A 23,937-nucleotide genomic window follows, 5' to 3' on the forward strand; every position below is an offset into this window, starting at 1 on the left:
CAGGCCATGAAAAGGAACGGGTAGAGTTGTAAAAAATATATGGCCATGTTGCTGTCGGCTCGTGATATGGAAAATCCAAAGTTAGGGCAAGCGTTGGCTCAGAAAAGACATGGTGTGTGCCACCAACTTGGATTGTGAATCCGTCTAAGAAAAAGCCATGAGCAGTGTTGAATGCTGGTGTATCTCCCATATTAGCATAAAAGTAGGCCGCCAAACTTGGAAAATAAGTTTGGTCAGGGCGAATAACAAGGGAAGACCACCCGATGTTAGTAATGTAATCACGGAAATGAAGGCCATAAGCATTGGAATCCATCGTAGCCTGAAAGGATTGCTCAGGAATGATTTTCGGAGGTGCCATGCTTGATGAAGATGCTACGTTTGATGAAGAAGCCATGTGTGATGGAGTAGAGCGATGGATAATGCAAAGATTCCTGACATACTATCAATTAGTGTACGTAAGGAAACGTCCAAAATGAAGTAGCCACGTTGTGAATAACAACGTGAGAGTTCAATCGGAAGGAAATCAAGTATGTCGCCCACACTTAATGGATAAAGATGGTTTTGAAGAAAAATGTCGAATAAAGTTTGACTGGATGGATGACAGAGTATGGAAGAAGATAGACTCCTCCTGTAATCAAATTTAAAATACATGTTAAAATTTGATTATTGGATATAACAACGTGAATTATGATAATCCTAGTAGGTCTAGTTTATAAAAGAGGACAGAAAGATAACAACAATATTAATTAAAGGAGCACACGACGAAAAACTTAATTAATAATAATAATTTTATTTTGGGGAAAGTTGAGTTTTATAAAAACAAAACGCGAACCCTTTTTTTTAGAAAATCATAGATCAGGATGATGATGAGGATGGTGATAGGAATGCAGATCATGGATAACACTATTCAGTGCATCAATTTGTTGGCTAAGATGGAGTTGAAGGCCCCTCTGGTTGCCAGAGAGTGTAGTTTGATTCTCTATTAGAAGAGTGTGATTTTCCAATGATTGAGAGTGAGTTTCCAAGATTGCCTCCTAGTCAACATCATGCATTGCTTGACGTTCTTGGAAATCCATAAGACTTTTGATGATGATTTCTTGACGTGCATGTAGTTCCCACATGCCTTAGTGAAGAAATTGAACGCCTTCCATAGGATTAAAAATGTTCTGCAATACATGTTCATTAAAGAAATGTTCAGAGTTTGAGCTTTGGTCGTCCTGTTCATCTGCCAGACTATTTGGAGTCCAAAACCCAACGGAGTAGTCTGTGTGAAGTATAATAATGGCCGCTCTTTGAAGAGGTATCTCTGGAGCAATTATTGGATAACCCCAACACGTCATGATTTTTGTGACTAAAGTAGGCAGAGGTGCTAACCTTTTTGTTTTCCTAGTGATCGTGTTCCAAAGGTGTTGGATTATGCAAAAATCATCCCTTTGATTCTGCATAATCCAGAGTAGGTGGAGTTGAGGTTTTGACACTTCAGATTGGTGTGATGTACCTACCACATTGTGTCCTAACCAGTGGAGCACAACTCGTTGATTCTGTTTCAAAGAACGTTGTAGAACAACGTGATGTCTATTTTCGACTTCGCCACGAGATACAGTGGCACGTAGTAAAGTTTTGACGGAATCACATGTTGACTCTGGAAGATGGAACTCCTGTGTATTCATTGGAATTTGAAGTATGTCGGAGATAATTTCCCTAGTTAATTTAAATCGTTGTCCATAGACATTAAAATAGAATTTTCCATTTTTAGGTCCGTTAAATTGGTAGAACATCAAAACCAATTCTCTAGAATAATCAACTGCTGAATGATATAGAAGAGGCATCCATCCTCGACGTACAATTTCTGTGTCAAAATAAGGAGAAAATCGGCCATCATCAAAAAAATTCAGGTAGTCTTTTTCGGGCACTATCTTTCTTGGTTGATCTATTTGAAAGTGTAAGTGATGGAGGGATCTTGTACGAATCAGGATGCCAAGTGCAGTTAGATCAAGAATTAATATATGAAAACACAAGTGAAATATGTGGTGTTGGTACACATAATTATGTAACAGCAACTATGGGTATCCATAGTATGTCTTTTCATGTCAGATATCCAAAAACAATTAATGAGGTATTAAAATGATAGAAAGTATGGAGGAAGATTTCACAGGGCAGTTAAACCTACACATAATTTCAGAATTGATGATCATACCTCAATATTGGAAGCTTGATAGAATTATCGAGCTGTGTGCGCAACAATGTTTAGGTGTACCGTATAGCGTGCACGATCTTCCATGAACACAATGAGTTTAGATTGAATTATTTTCGTGAGTTATTGATTTTTCTTCTTTGTTATGGATTTGATAATTTTTTTTTAATGTTTATGATAAAGTGAAAATACGATTAATACACACAAATATTAAATAGGGGACTTCTCCATTTAATACGTAACTCGTACAAATGTTTTGAGAATTATTTAACACACCATAGTAATATACAAAGCGACAAAGGGAAATAGAGATGTAAGTTACATAAATCTAGATATTCTGAAGGATGTTATGCATGATTAACAGTATCACAACGATAAATACTGCTATTAGTGCGATTGTGAATGCCCCCCATCACGTTGCTCCTTGTTGAATTTCTCGATTGGATCCATTACGTTGAAAAAGATGAAAATATATGAAGATTAAGTTGTGGAGAGTGAGAGAATGGAATGAGTGAAATTGGATGAGAAGCGGCGGATTTAATAGTCGAAAATCTGACTGTTTTTGGATATCTGACCGTTGGGCCTAGTGAATCAAAGTGATGGGGTCACTATTTAAATAAGTTCGTTGGGCCTAAAGAGTAGGCCCAATGCATAAAGGAACAAACTAATTATTTATATTAGGAAGACAATAATCTAATAACATAAATAATTTCTCATTTAATCCGTCTAGAGATACAAAATTATGAGAAATCATATGATATATCGTTTTACATTACTAGAAAAATAAAAATGCACTGCATAAGGGAAATAAATGACAGAGTCATTTTAGACTAAGAGAAACAAGCTGCTACTGTGAGTCCTCAGGGTTAGCTGATGAAGAACCCGGGTTCTGACGACGACGAGTATTGCGAACTCCTTAGTGAGCTTACTGGTCCTGTATGTTGCCTAAGGACTGAATTATTCGGTCTTGAAATTGTTGTTGATTAGCCAGCATCATGCGCTGAAAACGGCCCTAACGATTACGCATCTCCTGCTGAAATTTACTCATGGAAGTACGCATCTCTTCCTGGCGAAGAAACATGCTGCGCATACTAGTGTTCATTAGTCTCAAAGCTTCCATGGGAGTGTTGATTCGGCGCATGATATTCTCATTAAAACAGTTGGGCGGTGAAGGAGGAGGAGGAGGCACATTGTCATGCTTAATATTATCTCTTGCTATAGGTTCCCAGTGATCCATGACACAAGTCTCGAAAATCCCAAAATTTTCGAAGGACCTTGTTTGAATTAATGGAGTAGCAGACTGAAACCCTAAATTAATCATAATCTGTGTAACAAGTACAGCAAGAGGAGATGACCTGTCAAAAGCAGTCGTAAGGATATGGCCAAGGAAATGAACCATGCAGAAAGTTTCCTTCTTCTCCTGAAGGATCCACAGCAGATGCAAGAACGTTTTATTGATGTCAGACGTCTTCGATGTACCAATTACGTTGTAGGTCAGCCATTGTGTGACTGCCAATTGGTTTCTTCGGAGGAAATGTTGGTACACGCATCTCGAGCCATCGTTGCTCCAAGGGGAAACCACCCACTCTCATCCTTTCATTCATTTCATTCATTTCATTTTCCTATTTTTCTTGTTTCAAACTTTTCCCGTATGGCCAAGGAAATGAACCATGCAGAAAGTTTCCTTCTTCTCCTGAAGGATCCACAGCAGATGCAAGAACGTTTTATTGATGTCAGACGTCTTCGATGTACCAATTACGTTGTAGGTTAGCCATTGCGTGACTGCCAATTGGTTTCTTCGGCGGAAATGTTGGTACACGCATCTCGAGCCATCGTTGCTCCAAGGGGAAACCACCCACTCTCATCCTTTCATTCATTTCATTTTCCTATTTTTCTTGTTTCAAACTTTTCCCACGTTTTGGACCTGACCCCATATCGGATTTTTTGTGGCACTTGCAGAAAGCAAAAGTTAGGACCTATAAAATCATCTATACACTGCTGTAAGACTACTGTCAAAATTTGAACCATCTGTATCGGATTACTGCGCGTGCGTGATACTGTACTCGCGTCCGCTATCATAACCTCGCGCGCGCGAGTGGTTTTAATCTTAACCTGCTCGATTTTCATCAGCAGCACCTACTGATCTATTTCATTCCAGTAAAGGGTCTAAGTTTCTGATCGTGCCACAACTACTTCAAATTGACCTCCGGTGTTCGGGATGTCCACGGGTTGAAACGACAATTTCATTTCTTTGGTGGCTTTGCGGGACGCTGCAGGTTCCAAATTTTATAATATTTTTGCATGATTCACATGTACATAGTTATTATGTCGTAATGAATGGACTATCTTTTACGTATTAGATTAATAATATGTATGAATCATGTCAATACCCTTGTGAATATATATATATATATGCGGTTAAGTGATTATGAACTGCATATTAATATATATATACATACATGTGGTACTATTTTGCATGGATATATTTATCTATACGTATAAGTAGCCGTTGTTGCATGTTTAGTATTTATCTACGTATAATTAAACTGTCTTGTTTAATAAGTTGATTTTGTCATGAAAGAAAAGAACATTCCAATGAGGGTTAAAATATGAGTTTGGTAAGTTGTTTCTAAACCCTACGGGGTGAAGCTGCTCTCTATAAGACAATCACAATCTCAATGAGTATTGACGAAATCGAATTATTATGCAAAACAAGAATCGGATATTAGTCTATGTATAATACGTTGCATGTTTAGTTTTTACGTATCTATTACGACTTTGCCTATTAGTATATCTACGTGTACGTATAATATCTTCGCATGTTACTGTATCTAGATATGTATGAGTAATTACAACTTGCCTCTTAGTGTAGATATACATATACGTAATATATATCTACCTATTTGCCAACATATACATATTACTGATGTATATTTTCCTGTACGTATAGAAGTATTTATTGACGATACAACCTTTCCTATTCGTATTGCTATATGCATGAGTAGGGTATCTTCACATGCTATTGTATCTAGTAATGTATGAGTATGTTATATTTGCATGATTAGACTTCAAGTCTAAAAGTATGAGTCGTATTTCCATGCTTACATGATTTTACTTTCTCCCTTGCATAAATTTTAATAAAATAAAAATAAAAATTAATTAATTAATTAGGACCTTCTATAAATTTTAATTCCATAAATCTTAATCATATTCCAATGGTGTCTAGGAAACTTGAAAGATTGAGGTTACTTAATTAGAACCGTGCTTGCACGAAAATCCTCCCTCATATATCTTTCTTGTAACCTGGTTGTTGGTTTATGTACACGTATTCCTAGCTATACTGCTACGTTAGCAGTGGCTTAGGCCTGCATTGTTCAACTCTAATGCTTAAAGATAATCATAAAATCCAAGTAATAATAAGTTCCTTCTGTCAATTAGATCTAATTTTATGCTTGCATGAGATTAAGTTCTGGTTCTACTAAAGAATTTGAACATACTTATCGTAGGAGAAAATACGATAAGCATTTGCGTAAATTCTCACCTCCACAAAGTTCTTCATCTATTAATCCAAATCAACAAGATTCCTTGTCACCATTTACTTCATTCGTTATGGCTGACGAAAATCCACCAGCTGAGAAGCCCCTTTCGGACTTCTATACAGCATTACAGGAAGGACCTTCTTCCTGCATCAAACTCGAGGATATTGTCGGTGATTTTCAAATTTTGCCCAACATTTTTAGTTTGTTACCTGTGTCATGGTTTGGATCATGAAAAACTGTACAATCACCTTCGTAGGCTTCAGCAAGTGGCCACAACATTTCACCATCCAGCTGTCTCTAAGGAACAACTTTTGCTTCAGCTGTTTCCATTCACTTTAGCGGATAAAATGTCAGTTTGGCTAGCAGGAAAACAGCCACAATCCATAGAAACATGGAATAAACTTGTCCAAGCTTTCATGCTACAATTTTACACTCAAAAGAAAACTACTGAAATGCTTCAGAAAATCCAATTCTTTCGTCAAAATCCTCATGAATCCTTTACAGAAGCATGAAGTCGATTTACAGATCTTCTTTTAGAATGTCCTCATCATCAGCTTGACATCGCTGTCCTTGTTCGTTCATTCTTTAATGGCTTATCAGATCATCAAAAAGAAACTTTTGACATAATGAACGACGATTGCTTCATAGACAAAGGAGCTACTAAAGCATATACTTTTCTTGAAAAACAAGAGAAAATAGGTACACATTGGGGTAACATTGATTCTTCTAGGTCATCTAAGGATACACATTGGGGTAATCCAATTTTAATTGTCAAAATTTTTGATGTGTGGGGCATCGACTTCATGGGTCCCTTTCCAAATTCTCATGGTTTTCTCTATATACTGGTAGCTGTTGACTACGTGTCAAAATGGATTGAGGAAATGACATGTCGTGCTAATGATCACAAAACTGTCATTTTGTTCGTAAAGGAATATATTTTCTCTCGATTTGGTGTTCCAAAAGCTATCATTAATGATGGGGGAAAATATTTTTGTAATAATTTTTTTGAATTGTTAGTAAAGAAATACGGAGTCACTCACAAGGTGGCGACTCCGTATCATCCTCAGACCAGTGGCCAAGTAGAAGTCTCTAATAAAGAGATTAAATCAATTTTAGAAAAGATAGTTAATCCATCTAGAAAAGACTGGTCTCTAAGATTATCTGATGCCTTGTGGGCATATAGAACAACTTTTAAGACACCTATAGGCATGTCCCCTTACCACCTCGTTTTTGGTAAACCTTGTCATCTTTCGGTTGAACTTGAGCATCGTGCTCTATGGGCCATCAAAAGCCTCAATTATAATACCAATGCGGCAGGCGAGAAGTGAAAATTGTAGTTAAATGAGCTTGAGGAGATTCGGAGTGATGCCTATGATCTCTCAAAATCCTATAAAGCCAACATGAAAGGAGTGCACGACAAGCACATATTAAGAAAAGATTTCAAAATTGGTCAAAAAGTTTTGTTGTACAACTCAAGATTACACATTTTTCTAGGAAAATTAAAAACTCGATGGCCTGGTCCTTTCACTATCTCTGCTGTCACCCCTTATGGGGCTATATCTTTGAAAAATTTAAACAATGACAGTGAATTTCAAGTAAATGGCCAACGCCTTAAACATTATCATGAGTTGCGCTCTCCCGATGTCGAAAAGACTCTTCTCAAAGATCCAGTCTACCAAGACTAAAAGATTCGCTGGTGTACTTCCTTCCAGGTGCTTAAAACAAGGAAAATATGCCATTATGGTAGCCGGGTCCCTCTTCTATTTTCTTCTCTCAAATCTCCTAGAGTGTGTGGTTGTAAGCACCGGAACCTGAGTCCACAAAAACTCTATTTCAAAACTGAGTATAAATGTCTTCTGATAATCGAGCAAACGTACTTTCTGGTAAACAATGGGTACCAAAAATTTCATATCCTTCATTCTCTTCCCTTTTCTATTCTCTTCCTTGCGAACTCCAACTCATAATTTGGTGTAAATCTCACCCATCTCAAATAGGTAATGGTTGTAGTACTTTTGTTCGAAAGCGACGTACGCGAAGGATGGGGTGGTGTATGAATTGTCAAACATCTTTCTGTCCAGGCCTTGAATTACTATCCGATATGAGCCGGTATAAGGTATATTTTTGTCTGACACCAGCTCAGCAGGATAAACTTCGTCGATGGCCCGTTGCTCCCACAGGTTGGGATTCCTCTTGAGGATCTGACGTTAAAAGACTCACATGTATATACCCGTGTCTTTTATTTTTCCCTTTGCACTAAGCATTGTGCACAAAGAGACTCACATTCCCTTTGCACTAAGCATAAAGGTTAAGCCACAGTCTGGCTGGATTGGGTTCGCCCCAGAGCTGACATGACAGTTATCTAGTTTTACTGTAATGGTTTTCTTCTTGAAGTCTGGTGTTGTTGACACGTTCATCTCCCCTTGTACATTTGTAAATAAAAAAAATAAAAAAATAAAAAATAAAAAAAGGTTGAATGTGCCTTCTTCATATTCCATTGGATGACATTTTTAATGCTGATCATTTTGGCATCTCATTCGTTTAATTTGGAGTTGAAACGAATTGAAATTCCGCGTTTGAAATTTTGGGACATAATGGGAATTTCTGGAATTCATTTGGGCTTGGGCCAAAATTTCGCACCCAACCCAAATCACGTGTCCAGCCACAAAACCCATCACGCGAGACAACCACGCGTCAGCCTCTCCCATTTTGTCCTCCCTAAATTCCGGATCTCGCTCCCTAAGAAAATCCCCGGCAGCGGCGCCATTTTATCCCTTTGCGGTAATAAGATTGAGTTCTCATTTCTGTTCGGTGTAGACTCAAGTCCTTACTCACGTATTCGTGCGTTTTGCTCGAGTAGGGATTCGAACCAACCTAAATTCTATGATAGCGTCCAACTTTCTTATACTCTAAGTAGGGAAACTAGTGAGTAAGTTTCATATTGGATTACTAGCTAAGTTTAATTTTGTTGTTTAAATCCTACGGATGCTTAAAATGCGAAACACAACAAAAACGAAAAAGAACTAAGAATTTCGTAAGATAATTCAAAGAGAAAGAAGAGGTGGAGGATCATTCTACTCATACGAGGTCTTATTAACTTCTCTTAAAATCGGATTACTACCTTCTCTAAGCTGTTTTGGGTTCATTATCAAACCCGAACCGGCTTAAGCGTCAATCCCTAGCGAGATGAACTCATCTCTAAGTCCATTTCCCTAGCATAAGAAGTTGAACTGGGATTTCATCTCTGAAATCCCATCTCAACTCCTGGACTCATACAACATAATCCTGTTAACTATGAAAATAAGAGATTAGAGAAGACTCGCGTGCGCGGCTAGCCGAGGCATAAAAATGGAGGCGCACACGAGTCCTTCTTAATTTCCAAGTCTCAAGTTTGGCCGGACACTACTATTTTGGGGTAGTGTGCTATATGTGCTCTTAAGTCCAGGCAGTGAATCCTATTTCTAAGAAATTTCTACGAATCCTCACATGAGCATTATTAACCCTCCACCTTGGAAGGTTTTAGCTCATGATCCTAGGATTGTTTTAAAACTACAAGAAAGGTATGTAAAAGAGAGATGAGAAAGAAGTAAACAAGATGTAACAACCTGTTTGACCTAATGAAGAAAGTAGTTTATTCAAGAACTAGAAGTTGGTTTTCACCATTAACATGTTACAAGCTTTTCTTCTAAAAAACAAAAACTAAAAACTAAAAGATAAAGACAAGGAATGAAAAGGAAAAAGAGTCAAAGGAGTAAATGTAGTGAATTCCCCCTTGTTTTGTTTTCTTGTTCTATATGAGAGCAATCTCCCTCCATCCCACGTGAAACACAAATCAAATTTAATTTCTTCTTACCCACACATTCAAAACAAGTGACACCTTGCTTTGTTTTGATTATTAGCACCTAATCATATCTAATCTCATCAATTACATGCAAGGTGTCACTTTTGCACCAATTATTTGCTCTTTTTGTCTTTTCTTGCATGATGACTCATCAACTCTTGTAGGCCCACATGGTGGGTCCATATGCTGTGTCTAGTGGCGGTCTGGTCTTTTGGCATTTTTGCAACTTCCCGCCTATGCGTAGAGTTCGTCGCACTGATCGTCTGAGCAGCTCACTTGTCGCATTCGGAGTCCTGGTTCAAGAGATATGAGGCGGTTTGATGCTTTCGCACGTAATCCCGTTTATTTGGATTATGTAATCTTGTTTGAGTCTTTGGGCTTTAGTTCGGATTTGTTGGGCTTCACATGGGCTTGATCGGAAAGCTTATGTATACTCCCTATTCCGTGCTTAAATGTTGGCTTTATCATTATTTGTACGTTAGTTGCTCCAACCTGCAAAAGCACGAAAATGCGATTATTTCATGATTATTAAGCACAAAATTAACCGAAATGTTATATCTCTACGGGGTTTTATAGTACAGTTTTGAGTGCTTATCAATAGCTTTAATAAGTGTAGTTCTACCTCCAAGAGATAAGACTTTGGCCTTCCAGCCAGTGATTTTCCTTTGCACCTTCTGAATCAGATATTCAGAATCCTCACTTTTCTTTTTCCCCAACAAAATAGGAACTCCCAGGTAAACTTCCTTCTCATCAAATAATCTCATCTTCCATTTTTTCAGGATACTTTTCTGGGTTTGTATAGAAACATTCCCACTAAAGAAGGCTCTTGACTTTTCAAAATTCACTGCTTGCCCAAAAGCTTCACAATAGGTTTTAATAAGATTCATCATGCAGTCAGATTGTTTTAAATCAGCTTTGCAAAAAACAATAGAATCATCAGCATAAAACAGATGGCTGATACCAAGGGCCCTTCTCCTAATCTTGATACCAGAGATTGAATTTGAGTATTCAGCTTGCACAATAAGTCTAGAGAGAGCTTCTGCAACAATAATGAAAAGGTATGGAGAGAAGGGGTCTCCCTGCCTGACACCTCTTTCAGGGTATACCTTATCAAGGGGAGATCCATTCAGAAGAACATTATAAGAGACAATACTGAGACATTGTTGAATCATTTTCCTCCATTTGGCAGAAAAACCAAGTTTACCAAGAATTTGATCCACAAAGCACCACTCAACCCTATCAAAAGCTTTTGCCATGTCTAACTTTATGGCCATCCAGCCTTGCTTCTGTTTTTTCATCTTTCTCATATTGTAAAGAACTTCACTTGCCAACCCAATATTATCTCCAATTGATCTACCTTTGACAAAGGCACCTTGTAGGGGGGATATGAATTTGTGAAGAAGTGGTTTTAGCCTGGTGGCCATGATCTTTGAGATAATCTTATAGGAAAAGTTACAGAGATTGATAGGTCTAAATTTGGTGATATGCTCAGGGTTTGACACCTTGGGAATAAGAGTGATGAAAGTCTCATTTAGACAAGGAGCTAATTTAGAGAAAGTAAAAAAAGGCCTTGACTGCTTCAGAAATCTCAAGATGATGCTTTAGAAATCTCAAGATGAATAGTGTCCCAATACTTTTGGTAGAAAATACCTTTGAACCCATCATGCCCAGGAGCTTTAAGGGCACCCATACTTTTGATGGTAGACCATATCTCAGAATCAGAAGAAACTCTAGTTAACAAGATGTTTTCATTAGGAGTGATACAGGGATCAAATAAGTTTAAGATATCAGGGTTGGTATTAGGTTCATCAGAAGTGAAAATGTTCTTAAAATAAGCATTGATATTGTGCCCAACCTCCATATTTTCTGTATCCCAACCACCACTATAATTTCTGAGCTTTTCTATACTATTTGTATGTGCCACCATATCTGTACCCCCATAAACAATCAACGTTGGGTTGGGTACTATTATAGCGCCACCCACTACTATGTACGCCTAAAATCATGGCGTGTGGGCGCCTTCAAAATCGAGGCGTGCGATCTTTGCCCAATTTTATGGCGTGCCGCCGCCCAATTTTATGGCGTGCTGCGCGCCTAATTTTATGGCGTGCCGCTGTCGCCCATTTTTATGGTGTGCTGCCTAATTTTATGGCGTGCCGCCGCCCAATTTTATGGCGCGTGCCGCCACCCAATTTTATGGCGTGCCTACACCGCCCAATTTTATGGTGTGCCGTCGCTTAATTTTATGGCGTGCTGTCTACTCAAAATTATGGCATCATAAGCTAGATATAGCAGGTTTCAGATTTAGAAAATATATTTGGCAAGATATGCTTCCATATTAAAACTTTACATAATTACAGAATATTATGTAGCAATAAAGGAAATAATATTTATCATTATTATCCTATAAATACCACATTCCTCGAAACAAAGAACTACGTTCATTTGAGAGACTTGATTAGGAGAACGATTTGGGATGAGGGCAGCCATTAAAGGTACGATCAACAGTTCATTGCAACAACCTCCCCTTATTTAAACCATGGGTGTGTTTGGGCGAAGTTTCTACCCAAACATAATTGGCTCGCCGTCGTGGTTCTTACCAACGAACTTTCGCCCACGTTCTTTTTCCAAGATCCGGTAATGGCAAAACAACAAGATCTCAACCGAGCAAGAACGCAAGATTACAACAACAAGAAGAAAACAACTTACCCAATCGAAGTTCTAACTAATCGGACCTTGATGAATCAACCCGCCGCTCCGGATCTGCAAGCTCGACCTTCAAACCTCCGGTGCCGCAACAACGCCGATCTAGACGCATACCGCGACTTGGTGCTCTAATAACTCAAGATCTAGAGGCAAGCAAAGCGGATTCAGAGAATATGGAGATAGGAGATGAAGATGTGCCTTTAGAAGTGTTGCGTCGAGGTTCAAAAGAGAAAGAATATAGCAACTACTTGCGTATAACCGGACAAAGAGAAGCAAATACAAAGGGATGACGCCGGTCTTTGATCTTCTACACGGCAAGAGCCCCCAGATCTGGTGAACAACGGAGTGTATTCAACCGACTACAATTTAAGTACGGTACATCCCATCCATTGGACCCTCTCCCTGAGCATCATCAGAATCACTCAAGGTCAAGCAGACATTCATCCCATTCAAGAAGGCGATCCAGATCTCAAAATACCAACAACACTAGGCGTAGCAGTGGTCATAACATGACAAGATCATTGAAGGTCGATCATAGCACATCAGAAAGGTGGACAACATCCACCATAAGACGTAATGCTAGACGCCAAGATCAGGACCTCCGAGACGAATTGCAACATGACCTTAGACATGGCTTGAATGCAGCAAACCGATACAGACAGGTTAACAAAGGTCAGCCTAGAGTACGGCGACACCAAAGAAGCGGCTCCCCGGCCGACAAATTTTAGCCCTTTTATCGGCATAGGTCTCGCAGCCCAAGGAACCAGCCAAATATAGAAGAAAGCAATAGTTGGGGGCGACAACAACGTGAGATGCAACGTGGTGAAATTACTCCTCAAATCAGGAATCTAGAAGTCATAGCCGTACCATTCACGGAACAACAAATCAAAGACATTGTCAAGAAAACAATAACCAATGTGGGTGTCGCTGATGCACGATGGAAAGACCTTGCAGTGAACGAAGATGTTGTTGGGAGATTTTCCCTAAAGATACAAAATGCAGAGCATCGGGAAGGATTCAAACAACCAGAACTTCCTACGTTCAAAGAAGCAGGAGGTGACCCGAACGATTATATTATGGAGTTTAAAAGTAGGCTAATTCTCTGGCGCAGAGATGACCCCCTCTTATGCAAACTTTTTCCATCTACGTTAAAAGGAGAAGCTCTACGTTGGCTTTCCAGCTTGCCAGCTCAATCAATCGCGTCATTCCAGGAATTAGCAAACCAGTTCACAGATGGTTTAAGCATAATTGGACACGTTCTAAGGATGTCAACATCTTGCTTAACACCAAGCAACAAAAGGATGAAGCACTGGCAAAGTTCGTAATTCGTTTCCGCCAAGTACAAGCAGAGGTCACCGATGTCCTTGACGTAATGATCATTCATGTATTCAAGGAAGGAGTTCATTTTGATAAAAACGGAATCTACAACTCCCTTGTAAGGGACCCCCCACAATCAAAGTCCGATTTGTTTACACGAACGCAATAGTTCATTAATGTGGAGGAAGATGTTAGATCAAAAGCTTCCAGAGATAAAGACTTTCGGAGTAAAGACTCAAACGAAGGTAAAGGAAAACATAAGCAAAACATATCGGAAGGGCAACAAGAGAAATATGAAAAGGTTAACACAGTTTGTGAGGAAATGAAGCTCACTCCATTAAATGCCAAGTATGATGCGATATATGAGAAGATCAAGGGACACAACTTACTTTTTCCTCCGATGCCCTTACCTGAACACACTAAGTCTAAACGTGACAAAAATCTTTGGTGTCACTTCCACAATGATTTCGGTCATGAAACAGAAGAGTGCAGATCCCTCAAGGGAAAAATACAGAGACTAGTCGACAAGGGACAATTAGACGAGTTTTTGCTTTCAAAAACGGTGAAGCAAAATTTAGCAATGACTGGCCACAATGTCATACTAGCTGGTCATGCCAAAATCAATGACATTTCACGATCAAGGCAAAAGTGTGAACAACGAGCTAAGTTCGGTTTCTTGCGTGAATTTTATCACGTGAATAACATTGATTTTGTTGAAGGAATTCGTTCAGAAACTACATAGCCTGGTTTCCGCCAAGTACAAGCAGAGGTCACCGATGTCCCTGACGTAATGATCATTCATGCATTCAAGGAAGGAGTTCATTTTGATAAAAACGGAATCTACAACTCCCTTGTACGGGACCCCCCACAATCAAAGTCCGATTTGTTTACATTTAACGCGCCAGCAGTTCATTAATGTGGAGGAAGATGTTAGATCAAAAGCTTCCAGAGATAAAGACTTTCGGAGTAAAGACTCAAACGAAGGTAAAGGAAAACATAAGCAAAACATATCGGAAGGGCAACAAGAGAAATATGAAAAGGTTAACACAGTTTGTGAGGAAATGAAGCTCACTCCATTAAATGCCAAGTATGATGCGATATATGAGAAGATCAAGGGACGCAACTTACTTTTTCCTCCGATGCCCTTACCTAAACACACTAAGTCTAAACGTGACAAAAATCTTTGGTGTCACTTCCACAATGATTTCGGTCATGAAACAGAAGAGTGCAGATCCCTCAAGGGAAAAATACAGAGACTAGTCGACAAGGGACAATTAGACTAGTTTTTGCTTTCAAAAACGGTGAAGCAAAATTTAGCAATGACTGGCCACAATGTCATACTAGTTGGTCATGCCAAAATCAATGACATTTCACGATCAAGGCAAAAGTGTGAACAACGAGCTAAGTTCGGTTTCTTGCGTGAATTTTATCACGTGAATAACATTGATTTTGTTGAAGGAATTCGTTCAGAAACTACAGAGCCTGGTCCCCTATGCTTTAGTGATAGAGATCTAATTGGCGTCCATCATCCTCATTATGATGCTGTCGTCATCTCAGCTTTCGTTGGATTATGGCGAGTACAGCGCATCATGATAGATACTGGAAGTTCTGTCAGCGTCGTTTTTGCAGGTTACTACAAGAACATGCAGCTATCAGAAAATTTAATTATTGCATAAAATAATCCAATCATTGGGTTTGACGGAACAAAGAACAACCCCGAAGAGGGAAGAGTCTCTTTACCCGGTCACGCTTAATGGACAAGTCAATCGACATTGAATTCCTTCGATGAATTGCAATCCCCTTTACAATGCAATCCTAGGAAGGGATGGCTCCACAAAGATGGGCGCGATAGTCTCTACATTTCACCAGCAATAAAGTTCCCATCTCTTGACAAACTTTGTAAGGCGCTTGCGCACGGATGGCTTCCCACGGTATCCACTTAAAAGGTCTTGGAGGAATATCGTCAGTCGGATATGCGGGGAAATACAATTCTCAGTAATGCGCAGCAAATATCTAAATCAGAATCAGTCCCACACAGTATTTACACTGCTAGTTCAAGAAATGAAGGACCGCCGACCATAGACCGCCTCTTAGAAGTTCAGATTGGGAATTTAGGCGGAGAAACAACTTTCATATCGGCAGAATTGACGGAAAATGAACAAAAGGAAATGGTAGCACTCCTCAGAAAGAACAAAAAGATTTTTGCTTGGTCAGTCGAACAGATGCCAGGAATTAGCTCAGAAGTTGCATGTCACACACTTGACATTGATCCTACCATCAAGCCGGCCGCGAAGCCTCCAGCGCGATGGCCCCCCCGAAAGAAAACTCAAAGTCAGAGAGGAAATTGATCAGTTACTCTCAACTAAGTTTATACGGCCAATTTCATATCTGCAGTGGTTGTCTAATGTGGTTGCAGTACCCAAGAAAGATGGTAAAATGACAGTGTGCATTGATTTCACCAACCTTAACAAAGCTTGCCCGATTCATCCCTACCCTCTCCCACGAATATCGGAATTAGTGGATGCCACGTCTGGCTACCCACGATTATCATTTATGGATGCATATTCGGGATACCACCAGATCCCATTAGCTGTGAAGGACCAAGAAACAACTGCATTCATAATTGACAAAGGGATTTTTTGTTACCAAGTTATGCCTTTCGGTTTAAAAAACGCATGGGCTACGTACCAGAGGATGATCGACACCATATTCGGAGATATGTTGGGCAAGACAATGGAAGCTTATATTTATGACATGGTTGTAAAATCCAAACACAGTGGAGATCATAATTCTGACTTACAATCAGTTTTTGACAGAATTGATGAATTCAACATGCAGCTAAATCCTTTGAAATGTGCTTTCGGACTAGTATCAAGGAAATTTCTAGGGTATTTGATGACTCGTCGAGGCATCGAAGCTAACCCAGAACAGATCCAATCCATTCAAGCCATGCCCTCTCCAAAAACAAAAAAAGAGATTCAACAACTCCACGTATTTTAGCAAACACTAAATCGTTTCATCTCTAAATACTTTCGGACCGGTGTCGCCCTTTCTTTTCGGACGTTAAAAGACTTCAAAGAAGGTGGAATGACGATTGTGAAAATGCCTTTCAGTCAATCAAGAACTACTTGGTCTCACCACCAATCTTGGCCAGCCTAGCTACAGGGCAACCTGTTGGAGCTTACTTGGCCGCTACAGATACTGCAGTAAGTGCAGTCCTGTTCATCGATGGAGAAGGCGGTCGTCCGATCTTCTTCATTAGTAAAACACTAACGGGGGCGGAAAGCAAATATTCGAAAATTGAAAAAATTGCTCTAGCGTTAGTTCATGCTGCCAGACGCCTCAAGCCATATTTCCAAGGAAGACTGGTCAAAGTATACACGGAATATCCTATAAGCAAACTTTTTCGAAGTGCCCAGGAATCAAGTAGACTCGCAGAATGGGACATCTACTTAAGTGCTTATAGCATCAATTTTGAACCTCGCGTTTCAGAAAAGGGTCATGCACTTGCATCCCAAATGGCAGATTTCCCTATCGACGATTTCGTCCCTGAAGTCAACCAAGACGAATGCATCTCTAGTGAAGCGCCAGCAGTTGGGGGCGAGGAAGGCCCAACAAATCTTACGGCCCCATCACCCGATTCATGGATGGTTTACACGGACGGCTCACACAACAAATCCGGCTCTGGATTAGGATGTGTTTTTATCAAGCCAAACACTTAGTAGTTTGGGTCGATAGTTCCTTAGAACTGGTCCTTGAAGTAATCTTCTTTTGTTTTTCAGATTATCAATCATCAATAAAATAAATTATTCTATAGTTCTTTATTTTCATTCAGTTAGTTAGTCAAAAATAATATATATCAATTACTCAGTTACCATTCTTAAAGACAAACAGTTGATATGAAGGCTCAACTATACAAAACATATACAAATTCAAAAGTCATGGAGTTTGCGTTTGCAACACCTCTCTCCATGCACCAAAAAGTCATGGAGTTTGCATTTTCAACACCTCTCTCTATGCACCAAAAAGTCATGGAGTTTGCATTTTCAACACCTCTCTCTATGCACCAAAAAGTCGTGGAGTTTGCATTTTCAACACCTCTCTCCATGCACTAAAAAGTCGTGGAGTTTGGGTTTTCAACACCTTTCTCCATGCACCAAAAAGTCATGGAGTTTGCATTTTCAACACCTCTCTCCATACACCAAAAAGTCATAGAGTTTGCATTTGCAATACCTTACTCCGTGCATTACCAAGTCATGGAGGGTGCATTTTCAACATCTCTCTCCATGCAGCAAAAAGTTCGTGCATCACAAAGTCGTGGAGTTTGCATTTGCAATCCATGCACCACAAAAGCTCAAGTTTTACAACAAAGCTCAAGTTTCACCAATATTTTATACACAACTTAAAACTGAGGGTAAGCATTGGTTGACATTGAATAGTTGGAATATCTATCCAACTGCCGTAAAATATGGTTGTTTCTCCAGTGAAATGCCAACAATTGGGGGCGACTACACTACGTTTAATGCCCAAAGTTTCTCCATCTCATTAGTATTGAGTTTTTTCATACCACTGGTGTTGCCTGAACTAAGCAGTGAACAAAAACAACGATCAATTTCATGGCCGTACAAACAGCCTTAGGCATTCATGCCAAGCAAACAACCTTTGGTTGCTTTCTTTTCACAATCTTCACCTCTGTCTATAACTTCCACTGTCGTATCCTTTTCGAACTAGTTTTTTTTATTATTATTCTTCACCACAAGGAACTAGTTCCATCCGGCAAAGAGGGGGCGGTGTATGTGCCACCATATCTGTACCCCCATAAACAATCAACGTTGGGTTGGGTACTATTATAGCGCCACCCACTACTATGTGCGCTGCCCAAAATCATGGCGTGCTTGCCGCTTAAAAATCGAGGGCGTGCGGTGCCGCCGCCCAATTTTATGGCGTGCACCGCCGCTTAATTTTATGGCGTGCGGTGCCGCCCATTTTATGGCGTGCTGCGCCGCCCAATTTTATGGCGCTGCCGCCCTAATTTTATGGCGTGCCTGCACGCCCAATTTTATGGTGCGTGCCCGCCCCAATTTTATGGCGTACCTGCGCCCAATTTTATGGCGTGCCTGCCTGCCCAATTTTATGGCGTGCCAGCCTGCCCAATTTTATGGCGTGCTTGTCTGCTCACAATTATGGCATCATAAGCTAGATATAACAGTTTCAGATTTATAAAATATATTTGGCAAGATATGCTTCCATATTAAAACTTTACATAATTACATAATATTATGTAGCAATAAAGGAAATAATATTTATCATTATTATCCTATAAATACCCCATTCCTTTGAAACAAAGAACTACGTTCATTTGAGAGACTTGATTCCGGAGAACGATTTGGATACGTAGGCAGCCATTAAAGGTACAGTCTCAACAGTTCATTGCAACAACCTCCCTTACGAAACCATGGGTGTGTTTGGGGGAGTTTCTACCCAAACACTATTTTTCCTCCTATAAATTGTAGATAGATGAAAGAATCTAGTATTTCTACCTGCATCCTTGACCCAGTTTGTGGTTGATTTCTGTTTCCGAAAGCTTGCTTCCTTATCAAGTAAAACCTCCAATTTTGCTTAAAGAGATAGGTACTTGGAATAGTTTACAGCAACCTCCATGTCTTTACAGAGAATATTATCCAACTCCCTTCTAACAATCTTAATCTTAAGAGAAACATCCCCAAAGACCTCAACATTCCATTTTCTCAGCTTTGTACTTGTATTTTTCAATCTATTATGAATAGACAGAGCAAGGGTACCAGAACAGTCACCCCCAGAAGTATCTTCCCAGGCCAAAGCAATGACATCTTTACAAGAAGACTATTTAGTTCACATTTCAAAAAAATCTAAAAGGTTTTTTTGTTTTTTGGAGGGAATTATTGATATTTATAGAAATGGAAAAATGGTAAGAAGAGGGGATGGAAATATTTTGAACGAGAGAGTGTGGAAAAGTTCTAGCCAATTTGTGGTGGCTAGAGTTATATCCAATCTTTCCAGGATATAATATCCAAATAACCTTTTATTAGACCAGGTAAACCTTGATCCTTTAAACCCCAAATCTATAAGACCAAGATCATCCATAAAATCATTAAACACATTCATGCTTCTATATTGAGTACCATTACCACCAACTTTCTCTAAAGGAGAAGAAATAGAGTTAAAATCACCAAAGAGAACCCAAGGACCAGGAATGAGTAAGGACATCTCATGTAACTCATCCCAGACCCTCTTCCTCTTATAAGATATAGGTTCACCATATATAAAAGAAGAAAACCAATCAGAATTGAAAAAATAATTAGAGAGTTTACCTGTGATATGATTAGGTGTAGCTCCTAAAATTTCCAGCTGAATGTTATCTTTCAAAAAAACAGTCAATCCTCCACTAAGACCAGTTGCATGTACTATACATTTACCACCATATTTAATCTTCTTACTAACTAGAACCATTTCTTTCTCCGTAGCTTTGGTTTCAAACAAACAAAGAATATCAGGATCTGAAACCAAAATCAGGTTCTTCAGAGCTACCATTGTCGACGTCGAACCAATTCCCCGACAATTCCAAGCAATTATCGGCATGGCTCTAGAGGTGACTGAAATGGGTCAGTCACCGCGAACCCTTCTAAAAAGATTGAAGCATCCACATTGAGTCCCTTAGAGCTAGAAGTACCAGGACCTGAATAACCAGAGGAATCAAGAAAACCATCAGACTTATTTTCAGAAAAAGAGGGACCATTTGAACCAGAAGATCCACCCAACCCAGAAGAAACAACATGCTTATCTGAAACATCAGAACCAACAGAACCAGAACATTGCGAACCTTCATCCCCAAGCATTATCACTAGAACCCCGAGAACCCGAGCTAGAAGACCCCAAACCCTTAGAACCAGACTCAAGAAACTCAGAGCTTTCCGAATCTTTAGAATCAGAACCAACTGAAGTCAAGCTTTTTGAACTCCTAGAAGTAGATTCTCCTGGACCATAAGAAAAGACACTTAGGTTACTAGAATCCTTACTAAAAGAGTCACTTTTGATTGACTCAGTAGGAGAGGGAGAAGGGGTGACACCCAAAGAACCATCATCATCAGAACTCGACATGATCTCTTTTCCTCCTATATCCCAATCAATTAGATATTGAGTTCTCAGCCTCTTTCCTTTGATAGAGCCTTCGTCCTTAGCAGATTCCTCAGCCTTCCTTTTGTTTTTAAAGCTTACAAAAATCTTTTTTTCCTCATCATCACATGCTTCCTTCTTAGCATTACCTTCCTCCTCTATTGAAAGAACATGAGAGCTGGGAACGTGATCCGTTGTAGAATCAATATCCAGAGGATTCTTCCCCTTAGAGGAATCTGAATTATCACTCATTTTTGTTCTCTTAGAATTTCGAAACTCAGAGGATAAAATTTATGTAGAAACCACAAATCTTTTGCGAGAATAATGCTGAAAGTCTCTAGAGCTATCAGTGCATGCTTGTGAAGTCTCCAAGATACAATTGTTCGTTTCATATTCTTGAGATAATACAAAGCTACCAACTCCCGAATTTTTTTTGGAAACCACATGCTTCCTAGAGCTGCCAAAACTTTTGAGAATATCAGCTAGATTTCTGACAACTTTTCATATGAGGGGGGCCGGAGAGTGGAGTCAGAAACCAAATGATAAAAATATGAGGTTTTGCATGCTTACTAATGCGAGGCTTAGCTAGAAAAACATGACTTTTTCTATCTTTTGGGCTTAACTTGGGCCCAAATGAAGGACACTTTGAGCTTCGAAAAGGCTTTGCCAAGCTAGAAAACACAAAGTCCATAAAGTCCAGAGAGGGCTCAGAGAACATAACTTCCTTACTGGACATAGAAGGCCCAGGATCAGAAACTTGAGGAGGCCCAACATCCATATTAGTCGAGATAGGAAGATTAGAAACCTTAGAGAGCCCATTGACCAAAGGATCCAAATCAGATGAAATAAGAGGACCCATAACATCCTCAGAGAGCCCATTGACCAAAGGATCCATATCAGACGAAATAGGAGGATCTATACATCCTCAGAAGGCCCATTGACCAAAGGATCCATTTTAGACGAAATAAGAGGATCCAAATCCTCAGAAAGCCCAGTAAACAAAAGATCTGAGTGAAGCCCAAAATCCATATTATCCAAAACTAGATCTGTATTTCCAGGAAAATGATCCATGCAAACACCCATCAGGCCTGATCCAGAAACTAGAGAAGGGCCACTTGTCATCAGTTCATCTTGGGAGCACTCACAATGAGGAGCACTCACAGGACAGTCTTTTGTTAGAGTAGGAATAACCAAATTGCTAGATGGCAATCTATCATTGGCAGATACCTCAGAGAATGTCACATCCATATTGGAAGTAAGACCGTTAACGAAGGACGATAACCCACCCTCATCAGTTACCGTCATCTTTTCCACCAAGACTTCATCAGGAACTCCATAACCAGCTTCCGAGGAAAGATTAGTAGAAGCAGCATGCTTACATTTCCTATTGTATGCTTGCATCTTAAAATCCATAGGAACATTTTTATTCAACTTATCAGCCTTAGGATCCCATTCTAGAACTTTTCTGGACTGAATACCAATCCCAAATTTAAAAGAAGCTGCTCTGATCCTATTAGAGAAAGAAAGAACATAAGTAACAGGGGGTTTTTGGTACCTGTTTTAAAAAACAGAAGATGATTAATAAAATCTTTGCATTCCTTATAATCATGCCCAATCAACCCACAACAATAACAAAATACAGGAAGCTTTTCATATTTGAAAAAAAATCTGAATAGACTTGTTTTCATGGAGATTTACCATAGTATTACTCACCATCCTCCTCCTGATCGGATACATGACTTGAACACGAGAGAAAAAGTTACCAGCATCAAAACCTCCAACAGAATCAATAGCCACAACTAACCCTATTGCAGAACCAATTTTATGAATATTCTCCCAAGTAGACCGTTCAAGAGGGAGACCAAAAACCTGAATCCACAATCTAAACTCCTGAAATCTATAATTATTAGTGGGATTATCCGGTATCCATTGCTTGAGGGACATAATAAACCCATGAACAGCCCAAGGACCATTTTCAAGGACAAACCTCATTTTATGCTCATCTTCAAACCAAAATTTGAATAGCCCTTTAGATAAGAAAGTAATCAATATTTTTGAATTTGTATTCCAAGATTTTACTAACTCATTTTTTATATCAACTTCATCAAATTTTCTAGAAGAAAAAAGCTTACCAACCAGAGATTTCTCCCATAGTTTTCTTTCTTTGTTATTAATAGAATCCAGACAAATCTCATCTGGAAACTTATTTATTTTCCACATCGATTCCATCTGGAGATGAAGACGGTGAAACTCATCTTCTTCACTCTCATCAGGGATAAAATCCAAATCTGGACAACTCATAATAGAAAACGCATGGTAGACAAAAGAAGATCTGGAGAAAGGATATAAAAACTAGATAGGTAAACAAAAGAGGGATATAAGAGAGACAAAGGGGGATTGAAAGAGATTAAAAAGATAAAAGAGGATTATCAAGAAACCAGGAAGAGATTAGAAATCAGGAAAGAGGAGAAGAAAGGGAAAGGAAATGTTGCTACGCTCATATTTTTTCTCTTAGCGTAAAGAGTTTTTTTCTTTTTTTAGGTTTAGTTTGCTCTTATTGTTGCCAAAGGCAATTTTTGTTCCTGTTTTGTGTTTGCAGAAGGCAATGGTGTTGTTTTAGAGCATTTCTTTATCGTTCCCTTTTTACATCAGTTGTGTGCTATTCAGTGCATCATACAACAGTAGAAAATGATATCTTGCAACTTCCCAGTGCCGTGGGCGGGGGCTGCTTGGTTCATGAGTTGTAGTGCACAGAATGGCCATTGCAAGTCACAGGTTCACTACTCACAGCCACCCCTGAAACTGTTCAGCGGGGTAAAAATATGGTTTGCAGTTGCGGCATTATAAAGCATCTTCTGTAAGAACACAGAACATTACCCTTTGCCCCTGTATTGGCTTTGGGTGGTTTGACAATGGTCGACACCTAACCATGACCATAAATGGGAATCTTTTGAGGGTCAAAACTATTCAACTGATTTTCTTGCAATTCCCGTGATTTCTACACCTAAAGCTGCAAGGTGTATGTCAAACTTGAAACATCTCAATAGAAACTTGAATGTGCTTCCAGTGATTCGACTAAGAGTGCTGTTACAAACTACACTGTTTAGAAATAATCATGTCAATCAACAAGGAAATCAAAATAGAAGAAGGCTAAAAAATCAAGGGAACTACTGCCACGTATCCAAATAATC

At 39.3% G+C, this 23,937-nt stretch overlaps 1 protein-coding gene across 3 annotated transcripts; it reads right to left on the reverse strand.

Annotated features, from left to right (window-relative positions):
• Positions 1 to 9,939: 9,939 nt before the first annotated feature.
• On the reverse strand, positions 9,940 to 23,709 carry LOC147516279 (uncharacterized). Of its 3 annotated transcripts, XR_015211000.1 has the most exons (3): positions 22,445 to 23,709; positions 19,945 to 22,256; positions 9,940 to 10,063 (listed from the first exon to the last, which is right to left on the reverse strand). XR_015211000.1 is itself a non-coding variant. In XM_086588940.1 (2 exons), the coding sequence occupies exons 1-2, from the start codon at positions 22,513 to 22,515 to the stop codon at positions 21,662 to 21,664; spliced, it is 696 nt and encodes a 231-aa protein (XP_086445066.1). In that variant the 5' UTR covers positions 22,516 to 23,707; the 3' UTR covers positions 21,110 to 21,661. The 3 variants fall into 3 exon arrangements, 2 of the variants coding, with proteins under 2 accessions (XP_086445066.1, XP_086445067.1); XM_086588940.1 differs by lacking the exon at positions 9,940 to 10,063 and having other exon boundaries at positions 21,110 to 22,301; positions 22,460 to 23,707; XM_086588941.1 differs by lacking the exon at positions 9,940 to 10,063 and having other exon boundaries at positions 21,110 to 22,256; positions 22,460 to 23,701.
• Positions 23,710 to 23,937: the final 228 nt, after the last annotated feature.

Source organism: Coptis chinensis, chromosome 2 (genome assembly GCF_015680905.1).
Source record: "Coptis chinensis isolate HL-2020 chromosome 2, ASM1568090v1, whole genome shotgun sequence".
Classification (NCBI taxonomy): domain Eukaryota; kingdom Viridiplantae; phylum Streptophyta; class Magnoliopsida; order Ranunculales; family Ranunculaceae; genus Coptis; species Coptis chinensis.

What these genes read in the sequence shown, in the direction of transcription:
- LOC147516279 (XM_086588940.1), bottom strand. Translation starts at nt 22,515, where the DNA reads ATGCTGGTAACTTTTTCTCTCGTGTTCAAGTCATGTATCCGATCAGGA. An exon ending in ATCCGATCAGGAGGAGGATG is followed by an intron (nt 22,302 to 22,459) that starts GTGAGTAATACT and finishes TTTTTAAAACAG; the next exon opens with GTACCAAAAACCCCCTGTTA.